Source organism: Corvus brachyrhynchos, unplaced genomic scaffold, assembly GCF_000691975.1.
Source record: "Corvus brachyrhynchos isolate BGI_N302 unplaced genomic scaffold, ASM69197v1 scaffold26, whole genome shotgun sequence".
NCBI classification, from domain to species: domain Eukaryota; kingdom Metazoa; phylum Chordata; class Aves; order Passeriformes; family Corvidae; genus Corvus; species Corvus brachyrhynchos.
This window is the reverse complement of record NW_008239324.1, coordinates 2,178,709-2,190,676: the sequence shown is the minus strand read 5'-3', so window position 1 is coordinate 2,190,676 and position 11,968 is coordinate 2,178,709. Positions and strand designations below refer to the sequence as shown.

The following is an 11,968-nucleotide window of genomic DNA, read 5'->3' as shown; positions in this document are numbered from 1 at the left end:
ACTCTTCGAGACAGTTTCTCTGTCCACACATGCTTTAATCAGACTTTTGATTACTGTGCTTGCCTAGTTTTCTGGTTTACCTCTATATTTACATTGCTGTTTATGAATTTAACTGCACCAAAAATTATGTGACTGTTGCATAGATAATACTTAAATATTTGAAAACATTTTGTGGTCCAACATTAAGATGTATGGAAAATGTTGGATGCAAACCAGATGTGTCTCCAGCCTGCCAAGGTTTGAAGACACGCTGGAGGAAGAGTTACAGAAAGATGATGCAGAGCGTGGTTTTTATCTGATGTAGATATGGTTGATAGGACGTGTGGTTAGGGCAAAGCATCAGAAGTAAGGCAGGCAAAACTGCATTTGCTTTTCAGGAAGCACCTGCAAAGAAACAATCAGGCTGTGGGCTATGAAAATGTGGAAATCCTTTGTGTTCTGAGCACAGAGATGCTGCTGTTAGCTTCAGAAAGGCAAAGCTGCAGAGAAGGGAAGGGAATAGGGACATGTAATAAAAATCTAGTTGGAAAAACAAACTAAATGTTCAGATGAGAGTACAGCTTATGTCTTTATTTCTCATTTATTGGGGCACCACTACGCTGTGCTCCGTCCTAGGCAGGGCTGGAATTTTTACTCTGAATATACGAGAGGAAATTTTAGGGAACAGTCTGTGTTGTCAGAGAAATGCACTAAGATAAAGTGGTATCTTTTCTTCTCTAGCACTGATGGTTCTCTGAAAATCGTTTCATGTTACTGGACGACAGAAAAAAGGCAAGCAAGTGTAATTTCTCATGAGGATAACCTAGAGATGATTCTTGGCTAACTTCCTAAAGAGTGCCTAATTGCCTTTAGGTTTTCTGATTCTGTCCTCTTCTTGGAAAATAATCACAATTGGGTTGATAAAAATGACTTATTTTGGACAGAGTGCAACCTCCTTTTAGCTCTTCCTGAAAGCCCAGAGATACATGGATGTCTGGAGAGTTCGGGGAGAAAACCTCCCTTGCAAATACAAAGGAGTGCTCATAATTTTAATGATTTCTCTGATTTAAGATGTTTTGTCTATTGCAGAAAATTTACAAAGGGTGATTAGAATTCTTGTAAATACTGAGGCGGAACTTACAGCCCTTGGCTGCATTTACAGGTCCAAATTTGCCATCAGTACAGACATTCTTCACTCTGAGGTTCTTTTTTACATTTGAGAAAAAACCAGGAGATTTAGCTGAGAAAATTGTGGTTGCTGCTGTTGTTATTATTACTGTCTTTTGTTAGTATTGAATTTTGAGGAATGATGGGCTACAGTTTTTTGTTCACTGCCAAAGGTTGATCTTTAGGATCTATTGTCAATCTCTGAATTGACAATATTTACCATTATTATATTTCTAAAAACAAAATGTCCAGAAGCTTAGAGGTAAAAGATATTTATTACTTTTCTTTAATAGGTATACACTTTATTTGACAGGAATTATTTTCCCTAAGGTTCTATTAAGTAAATAGTTCGAAGATGAAGGAGAGGTTGCACAGCTTTATTTTCACTGGTACATAATCCTTTTTTGCCTTAATTCAGTTCATGCCTGTGAGTTCAGAGATCTTAATTTACAAAGATACTTGGCTGCATTTCTAGCTTTAGGCAGAGTAATGGTTTCGTTGTCTTTACTGGGACAATTCATGTGCTTCAAATTGAGTGCATGAAGAGAGAATAGGCTGAAGGAAGAGGATTATCTCAACCTTTGTACAGGAGTTCTGCAGAACTTGTAAGAGGAAAATCTGTTTGCCCAAATGAATTTTGTTTATGGAAGTTCGACAGTTTCTGCATCCAGGACAGACAGCCTGACAAGTATTTGTGTAGCCATCAAGTCCACCAGAATCCAAATGTATGAAGGTGTTTATGTTCTCTCAGAAGCTGCAGCAATAAAAGTAAGTAATTTCTTTTTTTCCCTGCTCCTACATGTATTTACTCACTAGAATATTGTTTCTCTCTTGGTTAATGACTCATTTGTTGAAACGGATTCCAACCTGTTTTATGCTGAAATTATTTTCCAGGAAAAGCCTCGTTTACCAGAACCTCCCTTCAGAACCTGAAATGCAGAGCCCTGACCCAAGCCACAAAAGAACACGAAGCACACAGAGCAGGAGCTCTCAGGAGCCACAGCCACTGCCTTGCACAGCTGAAAAAGCCTGAATCAGCAGGCAAAACAGACAAAATAGTAAATTGAAGAGTTCTGTGGGAAATCGTAACCTGAAATGAAAAACAAATCTGTGACAGGCAGAGAAAGCTGAAACAGAGGTTGGATGTGTGGAAAAAGTGTGGCGTACTTCTAGACAGTGTAATTGATGTTCCATGTGGGACAGAAGAATATCAGTTGTATCCAGCTGGGACAGCAGCTATTGGATATGGCTCATGGTGCTTCTGGCTGAAGGGAAAATGATGAAAGGAAAAAAATACTGGCTAGTAAATTATTGGAAAGCGCAAAGAAAGCCCATGGGAAAAGTGGCCAAAGAATTGAAAAACAATGCAGGATGAGGTAACAGAGACATGCCTGAAAACCTCGTGGTTGAACTGGAAGCTTCTACTATGCTGGAAAGCCATAGAGGCTTAAAAAATTTACAAACATCAGGAAAATTACTGGACTCAAAAGGGAGCCATGAAAAGCAAAGACAGAAGGGAGCTCATTACCAAGGCAGAACCAAGAAAGAGCTTGGTGGTGTATTTCTAAGAAGTTGTGACCAGGCTCAGCTTCACCACATTTCAAAGGAACTGGGGAACCTGAACCTTTCTTTTGTCCTTTTTTTTGTGTTAAGAGCAGCAATCAAAAGCACAGGCTGCAGCCATTATGGTGAAAAACATAGAGCCAGCAAAGGATGGCAGGAGAAAACTTCAAGGAATGGGGAGGAAGTAAATGAATATCTGTCAAGAAGTGATTTAACCTCCAGAATGGGAAGGTGGAGTCTACAATTTGATGTCTGTGATAAGGATCCCAAACATTGCGGGGGTGTCCTTGCTTTGTCCTGGGACAGTCTTCTGCAGGGATACTACAGCAGGTGAAAGGTGCTGTGACTGTAGGATTTGAAGGAAGACAAGCTGAATTTTTAGACTGGCTGTTCATGTTGCTGATTACCATGGAGTGATTGTTCTCCAGGAAAGGCATCTTCTTTTGCCATTGAGTAATTGGCCTGCAAGAGTCATCACCCTGGAGACATTTAGATGGTGGGGCACACATCTGCAAAGTCCCCAGGAGGAACATCAGGAACAGGCACAGAGATCAAAGTGCTCAGTGAGGGTGAGCAATGGCACAACTGCTGGCTCAGCCAGGATGGTTTCTCTGCTGCTGTTTACCACTGGCATGGACTGACTCTGGAATCAGGGTCCAGACTTTAGTACAGGCTCTGTAGCTTGTCAGGATATTAAGGGACAGGACATTGAGTTATTGTCAGGTGGCTCTGAAAAGCCATCTCTTCTCTTGGAACAAAGAACTGTCCTGGCAAGGGTAGTTGAGCTTAGCTCCAAATCAATTAACTTAAATCCATTCTCGTTGTAACACAGATGTCACAGTGATGCAACATCCTGACTGTTTGGAGGAGCCTTCTTTTTTATGGGAAACTATAAGAAGAAGGTGAGATAATGGTGTATATTCATAGCATGAGTAAGAATGGCATAGAGAAACAGGAAATAATGCAAACTGTATTGCAGTCCTAGGGTAGTGTACAGCTTTTAGAGCTGGAGACATCTCAAAGGGGTAAAGAGAAAAGTAGGTGCTTTTTCAAGAGGAGTAGTTGGCACAGGATAATAAAACTTACCTTGTGGCAAAATTGTGCTGAAAAACCCTCAAGCAGGAATCTGTCATTGCTGGTGTCAGAGAAAGTGCAGAGGCTTTGTGAGTTGGTACTCCACGCTAGAATTTCTCAGCCAGTTTTAGATCAAACCCTCCCTTCTGGTGTGCATGATCTACGCACTTACATGGAATTTTATTCACCCACCAGGGTGAACACGTGGTCAGCTTCCCATTAAAAGAAGCCTTCAGTGGTTGTATTTTGTATTGAAATGATAAACTGAGCATTGATTCAGACAGAGTCAGTCCCCACAGCTGTTCTGCAGGGATGTGGGTGCAGACAGGTGCTGTGTCTGTGCACCACAGTGGGTGGGTGTATAAGGAACGCATGCGGCATTCCCAGCTTTCCAAATATCCCCCACCATGCCAGCTGTGTCCGAGGGAGGGGCTGTGCATGAGCACAAAACATGTTTCAGTGGGGGATGTGGTAAGGGAGTCTGGAGCAGAGGGGGACCCTCCAAGAGCTTGCTCTGCTGTGACCAGCCACGGTGGCCACCCCAGCGTGGCCCCGCACCCACCTCTGCCTGATCCCCGCAGGCTGGAGGTGATCACTGCTGCCCCTCATCCCACTGTGGAAAAGCTCCATCTTGCTGTACCCTCAAGTGTGGGAGCTCATGCTCTAAATGCCAACACGTCTGTGATTGTCTAAATCGTGTGACAAAGACCAATGATGGAGAGAGCAAAATTCTCCATGAAAATATTTAAGAAGACGCCTTAATGGACATCAAGGTGTGACTGACCTCAAGAGCAGTGTGTTAATAAAAGCAGAAGCAGCAAATGGCAAAGAGAAGTGAAAATATTTTTCCTTTTGTGCACTGGTGGGAGGATCGGTGGATGAGTGTTCACAAGAGTAATGAATGATGAGCAGACCTTGAGGGTAGTGTTTCTTTAAAAAAGCGATCTCATCTCTGATGTAAACTACCTGCAGAGGTATGTAAACATTTTCATTGGCTACAAAAGTGTATATTCAACAGATTTCTAATCCCTTAAAACTCCAAAGGCGTAATGGAATGGAAATGTGCTCTGTTTCATGTCAGGTTTGCACCATGTGCTTCAATTTTCAGTGTCTGAAATCAGATAGATCAGCATTATGTTGTCTTGGAAAAGCAGCTACATCATGTTAGCTGGATCTGTGGTAATGTAGGCTTGTCTCTCAAATCACTTACCAGGCATTTTTAAACAGGGTTAAATATGCATACCTAAATTGTATCTCAATCCCTTTGGCTGTCTGGATTTTAAGGTTTTTTTTATGGCTTAAATAATGTCCAGAACACAGCACAGCAGGTGTTAAATCTCTCTAATATATTTAATTGATTACTTCCTCCCCTCCCCACAACTTGCTGTGGGTATCAAGCCAGTGATTTCTGTCAAAACCAAGGCGAATGTCAGCACTGGAGGTCAGCTGATCACTCAGTCTCAGGTGTGCTACCTGTCTTCACCTAACAAAGTGCCCCTAATGGCAAACCAGCAAAAACCTGTTCCCAGCCTCCCAGCACACCCTGAATGTCAATTTGCTGTAGGTATTTGCTGAATGTGGAGTAGGTAAATAGGCAAAGGTGGGCACTAAAGCAGGGTAGGTAATTTGGGCTTTTTGTTGAAAGAGGAGGATTACACATGTGTGATAAAGCCCAAGACAGCTTGTGTTCCAGGGATTAAATAACTGACTCATTTCTGTTACTGCCCATCAAAAACCAGTTCCACTGAAACTACACCCGAAGTTTTTTAAGCAGGAAAGCCCAACTATTTCTCATAAAGGAAACTTCCTTTTCTCACTGTCTAGGAAAGTGTACTTTAAAGATATATATAAAACATATTGTTCAGAAGGTGGGGCTGTCAGGCAGAAGGAATGAAAGGTAAGCAAAGGAAGGCTTCTGCTCCTTGCTGATGCGAAGGGTAAGTGAGATCATGTCAAACCTTTAAACAGAGTCCCCTTTCCCTGCCCCACCCCCTGCTCCTATATAACACACACTGCACTTAGCAATACCTGCTTCCACCCAGCCGGGGGTGGGGCGTGAGTGCCGGCTTCTCCCCCCTGCCGATGGATGCTCTGGCCAGCAGCCCCCTTGGGTGGCTCTGCGCAGGTGTCTCCACGCTTGTTGGGGTCACCATGCTCTGCACGGCCCAGAGGAGCCCGCAGGACAAAGCAAAGGTGCTGCTCTGGAGCCTCCTGCCCGCCTTGCTGGGGCTGCTGTGTGTGGCCCCGCTGGGGGCTGGCGGGGGGCTGGGGGTGTTCGTGGCCGTGTGCCTCGTCTGCTCCGTGTGCCTGGCGGACAGGGAGCTGCTGCCCGTGGGGGACAGAGCCGTGTTCATCACAGGTAAGGTGCTGTCAATGCACAAAGCCAAACAAAAGCTGCCTTTTCTCACAAGTGGGCTGGAAAACTTCTTGTCCTCGGGTTAGTGCGTGCTTGTGAGAGTTCCCTTTATTCTTTTTGTTTTTTTTCCCCTTGCTTGTTTTATTTGCTTCGGCAGAGATGTTTTTCCCAGGTAAATAAGTGCTCTGAAATTAAGTAGAAAAACATCTTAATAGATGCTATTACTTTTTAGTGTCTCATTTAATCTTTACAAGTAGCTTTTTAGACATACTTGTGAAATTAACTGGTGCAAGAAGCATAAGAATACTTATGATGGTCTAATTTTTTAGGAGAGACATTAATTCCCAGGAGCTCTCAGAATGCTACATTCATACATTACTTTTGTTTACTTGAATTAATTGTGCTGGTTATGCATGTGGAGTTGTCTTTTGGGGGATGTGCGTGTAAATAGTGCACACTGTGTCTATCATGCACATATTTTAAGACACTGGTTTGGTGCCATCTCTTTGAAACACTGAAACATTTGGGAGGGAGTAATTCCTTTCACTAGCAGGGAAAGTTCAGAGCTAATTAATTCAGTCTCTGTTACCATTCTGATCTACTCAAAACCCACTTTTGTTTTGCAGGAATGACATTTTTGTAGTTTTATGGCTTTTCTCCTGTTTCTTCTAAAACTTTTGGTGTTGTTTATTTAGATGTTGTTTATTTGTGTTAATCAAACCTTTAAACTGGAGTGTCTGCCAACTGTGTTTCTTGCACTCTTAATTTGCTGCATTTGTTTTATTTTCTTTGGTTTCCCCCCCTCTGGAAAGCTGAATTAAGTTGCTTTGGTTTATATAGCAATTTCTAGCAAAATTTCATTTCGTTTTATAGGGACACCTGGAAATAATTTAGATTTGCCTAGCAAGCTTTAATACAGGGATTAAGCATAAAAGTTGAGAGAAGACAAGCACAGCAGCAAGTTCTCCCCTGCAGTTTATCTGCCAGCTGGGCTTCTCCCTGCAGGTGTGTCAGATGAAGATGGATATTGGTGTGGGGAATAGGGAGCGATCCTTTCCCACCCCTGCAGACTCAGGGGATGTGCTTGCACTTGGGCATCTCCTTGCTCTTTGTAAGACTGAAAATGTTCAGGGAAAAAGCACTCTCTGGGAGCTTATTTGCTGTGTAGAATCTGAATTAGAACAATATAAGGGAGTTAGGAACATCTGGGTATAGTCCAGTAAGGGAATGTGCTTTCCTTGTACCTGTGCTGCAACTGTCCTGAAGAAATGCAAGTTTGGACATCTCTGACAGCTGATTAACTTGAGGAGGCTCTTCTTTGTCTTTATTGGAATCCCATGCAATCAATCAAACTCTCCATCAACTGAAACAGAAGTTTTACTCAACGTGTTTTGGTAAATTGCACGGATTGTGGTGTTCTTCCCTGTCCCAACTACAGGATGTGTCTCCCTGTGCTTCTGCAGGTGCAAGTGCCTTTAAGTAAATTTTGGTGTCATTTTCTCCAGTTTAGAGAAGACCTCAGACAGGCACTTTGTGGAAGACAGTGACTTTAATTCTTTTTTTTCTTTTTCCCTCCAGCTTTCAGCCCTGCAGAGCTGTGTCCTGGGAAACTACCACATATCCCTCGTGAGACAGCTGCCTTTGGCCAGAGGCTGGAGCAAGCTCTGCTGCTCTCCCTGGGTTCTGTCACACGTTCTGGTCCTCTTTGGATGTTCCTTGTAGGGTGCTGCTCTACATTATTTATTTAAGCCAGCAGTTCACTGGAGTACCAGGATGAAGGAAAAACTGTGCCCAGTGGTCAAAATGCCTTTTCACCTGGGTAACTGTGGGCATGTGGGCAGGCTTAAAACCATTGCTGAAAGTCTGTTCTGGATCCTCTTGCTGGGAGCAAGAGCTCCAGTATCCTTAAAACAGACGCTCCTGGCATGAAACACTTTAGGGGTAAATGCAATAGCCACCTTTCCTAAAAATTAAATTGCCACCAAGATTCGAAGCAAGAGGAACTGTAAAATTCTGTCCTTGCTTAGTCTGTGTGCAGTGGGATGATTTTCTCCAGTTCATTTGGTCTTTCCATTCTTGGGGAGTGATTTGGTGCATGTTTGGCATGAGTCAATTCTAAATTCTCAGTAATGATTCAGTCACAGTCAGTAGTGACTGCTTTCCTTATAATAAATCTTCTCATAATCCACAAATTATTTCTGACATAGAAGCAAAAGTGTGGTCAGGGAGGAATTATCTTTTTTTTTTCCCCCTATGAAGACCTAACTACTCTTTGAATTCTAGGAGTTGAAGAGTAAAGTTTCTCTGGACTTCAATAACAGGTCTGAAACTCAAATCATACTTTTTTTGGAAAAAAACGGGGACAAACCCAGCATCAAGCAAAGATAAAAACCACTTTTTTGCTGTTTTGGGATTGCTACGCCTGTCCCAAGTTCAAGTTTCATCGTATTCTGCCTATATTCAAGTTAAAGCTGCACTGTAAAACCTACTTGCTGGGAATGATGAAAGAGGAAGGATTTGATCTAAAAGTAGCCATCTTCACTAAAAGAAAAAGAAGGAAAGTCACTCCACCCCCAAACCTAGAAATCTGTCGTGTCTGGGATATTTGCAGGCTTCTTCATGTCTCTTTAGGGAATTCCAAGAATGCAGGTTTGTTCTGTCAGGTCAGGACTGGAGAAGCTTAATGTGTTATTTGTAGTGCTCTGGTGCATCTTCAGAAAATTGCAGACTTCAAAAATGCTAAAAATCTGATGCTTTGTTTTTTTTCCCCAAGGATTAAATAGAGCATGAGTAATTCTGTTCTCCTTTTTCAAGACATGCTGATTGATCCAGACATTTAGTACATGTTTTCCTCAAGTCACCTGGAAATAATATTTTTCACCTTTCAGGACTATAACCCCAATTAAAAGACAGAATCCAGAAATGAAGATCTGACATTATTACAATGAGTCTCTTTGGCAGTCGAATTCTATTGACTGCATATTTTGAATGTAGGAGCAGACCTGGGATTAACTCTGATAATATCTTCCTTGGTGTGCCAAAATCCCAAACTAACCCTCAGAAGTTTATGGTAGGGCTAAGTAGGGAGTACTGCAGCTCTTTCACAAATAAGAAAATAGTAAAAAATCTGGCAGGAGTTCCAGTCCTTTGTCTCACATTCAGATTTCCAGGGTTTGGAAACTGAACACTGGTGTAGTAAATTGTGATTGCAGGAGACCCTGGGATACCTCCATGGATCCTAGTGCACAGCAGCACCCAGGAGCTTTCTCTGCTGCAGTTGCAGTGGAGGGTCTGGTGCAGTACTGTGGAACAGGCTGATGCTTTACAGTGTAAAAACTATATTAATTTATTAAACTCCTCATTTTCCTCCTGATCTTGTCCTTTGCAAAGGTCCTGAAGCACAGCCCCTATAAACTCCTTCCCTGTCACTACCTGTGGTGCTTCACTGGGAGCCTTGCTGGGGACACGGGTGATGTGTTTCTTTTGTTATGGAGTAAGTTCCTCTGTAGGTGGAAAGAATGGAAACCAGAATTTTAAAAATGGAGAGAAAACACTTAAAATTAACTTAGAATACTTGAGGGTGTTGGTTGATGGGAAGCTGAATGTGACCCAGCACCATGTGCTGGCAGCCCAGAATCCAGTCAGGCCCTGGGCTCCTTCCATAGTCCTATGGGCAGCAGGGGAGGGAGGGAATTCTGACAGGGACCTGCTGAAGTGAGTCCAGAGAAGGCCACAAAGATGACCAGAGGACTTGGAGCACTTCTCCTGTGAGTACAGATGGAAAGAGCTGGGACGGCTCCAGGGAGACCTTAGAGGCCCTTTCAGTGCCTAAAGGGGCTCCCAAGAGAGCTGGAGAGGGACTTTGGACAGGGCACAAAGTGACAGAACAAGGAGGAATGGCTTCAAACTGAAAGACAGGAGGTTTAGATTAGATGTTGGGAAGAAATTCTTCCCTGTGAGGGTGGAGAGGCTCTGGCACAGGGTGCCCAGAGAAGCTGTGGCTGGCCGCCCCCTGGAAGTGTCCAAAGCCAGGTTGAATGGGGTTTGGAGCAGCCAGGGCTAGGGAAAGGTGTCCCTGCCCATGGCAGGGGGTTGGAATGGGATGATCTTTAAGGTCCCTTCCAATCCAAACCATTCTGTGGTTTGTTCTGTAGCAGCAGCAAAATATTTTGTTGAAGGGAGAGACTTGTGAATCCAATTATTTGTTAAATATTCTTCATTGGTACCTGCTGGGAAGAATTGCACAACTGTGATCCCAAAGACCATTGCGTGTTTGGCCTCACAGTGCTCCCTGCAGCTGCTAGGTCATGGCATTATAGAGACAAAGTTTGGAAGAGAATAGAGGGGATAAGAGAAATTCTGATGCAAGTTTGCATGAATTCAGTAGCTGACTTAGCACAAAAATGCCATTTTGAAGCTCTCTGAGGTCCTGAAAGCATTTGAAATGCTCTGCAGGTAAAGAAATACTTGCTTAGTTTTGGCTTGGTTACAGTCTGTAATAAAAAAGTGCTTATCTGAGGGATCTGTGTGGTGGATGTGTGAATAAAATAATGCTGCCTCTTGGAATGAAGAAATAGAACCCAAGAATTTGTATTCCAGTGCTCTATAATTGCTTTGCCCATTGGAGATTTAAAATTAAAACATTAGTGTGGGGTTTCTTTCTGTTTGTTTTTTTTTTTTAGATACTTTATCAGGAGAACATGGTCTGTCAGTCTTTGAGGAACATTTAAATGTCCAGTTCCTCAAACTCCAGATCTGAACCTTTCGTTCTACTGGCATATGTATTTCAGGAACTTTGCCATCGTGTCTTTGTTTACATTTACATGGCTTTCCAATGTGTGTATGCATTTATTTATTTATTTTTAATGGTGGTATAGGACAGATGCACTTTCCATGCTTTTTTGACGCTTTCAGGAAGCGACACTGGGATTGGACATGCACTGGCTAAATACCTGGACAGCCTGGGCTTTGTTGTGTTTGCTGGGGTTTTGAACACGGATGGCCCTGGAGCTGAGGAGCTGCGGAGGACCTGTTCCCAGAGACTCTGTGTCCTGCAGCTGGATATCACCAATGCCACTCAAGTGAAGGAGGCCTATCTGAAAGTCTCAGAGAAAGTGCAAAACGCAGGTACAGCTTTTTTCTGCCCCCTTTACAATGGAAGTACTGATGTAGCAGCTTAGCAGGTGCATCTTTTAACTGTTGGCTACACCACGGCTTAGGTGTGTAGGTCATTTCCAGGGCAGAATCTTGGGCAGTCAGGATATTTCCATCCAAGACTTCTGTTTTTTGGGACATGGGAAGATGGTAGTGACTGGTCTTGGAGTGGGGAATGTGTATCTGCAGCTGCAGATCATCTCTGCTTTGGTCTGGAGGCACCATCCAGCTCATCAGTGCACTCCTTATGGAGATATTTTCCTGATGCATTGCAGCCCTGTGCTTTCTTCTCTTCCCAGGACTCTGGGGTGTTGTGAACAATGCAGGAATCCTGGGCTTCCCTGCTGATGGAGAGCTGCTCCCCATGAGCATCTACAGGCACTGCATGGAGGTGAATTTCTTTGGGGCTGTGGAGGTGTCCAAGACCTTTTTGCCGTTGCTCCGGAAATCACAGGGGAGGCTGGTGAACATATCCAGCATGGCAGGTGAGCTGAGCTAAAACAGAGTCCTGGAGCAGCAGGAAAACCAATGAACTTCCTTGGCAAAAACGCCAAGGAAGGTGTTGGTCAGTCTGGCTTGTCAATACTCCCAGGGAACAAATATTAAGATAATAAGTTCAGGTTTTTCTCTTGTTTGGGAGACTATTTCCAGAAAATTTCTTTTGTTTGGGAGACT

General features: G+C 43.3%; 1 protein-coding gene and 1 long non-coding RNA gene across 2 annotated transcripts in view; both read left to right on the top strand.

Annotated features, from left to right (window-relative positions):
- The first annotated feature begins 1,200 nt into the window (after window positions 1-1,200).
- Window positions 1,201-5,636, top strand: LOC108448361. Its single transcript, XR_001864257.1, has 2 exons — window positions 1,201-2,893; window positions 3,542-5,636. It is a non-coding gene; the product is annotated as an uncharacterized LOC108448361 (long non-coding RNA).
- Window positions 5,637-5,730: 94 nt separating this feature from the next.
- Window positions 5,731-11,968, top strand: part of HSD17B2 (hydroxysteroid 17-beta dehydrogenase 2) — a 15,098-nt gene continuing 8,860 nt past the window's right edge. The window contains exons 1-3 of the mRNA XM_008638697.2: window positions 5,731-6,142; window positions 11,054-11,266; window positions 11,593-11,778. Of these exons, the coding sequence (XP_008636919.1) occupies window positions 5,866-6,142; window positions 11,054-11,266; window positions 11,593-11,778 (676 nt within the window). The 5' untranslated portion in view covers window positions 5,731-5,865. The remainder of the gene's footprint in view (window positions 6,143-11,053; window positions 11,267-11,592; window positions 11,779-11,968) is intronic.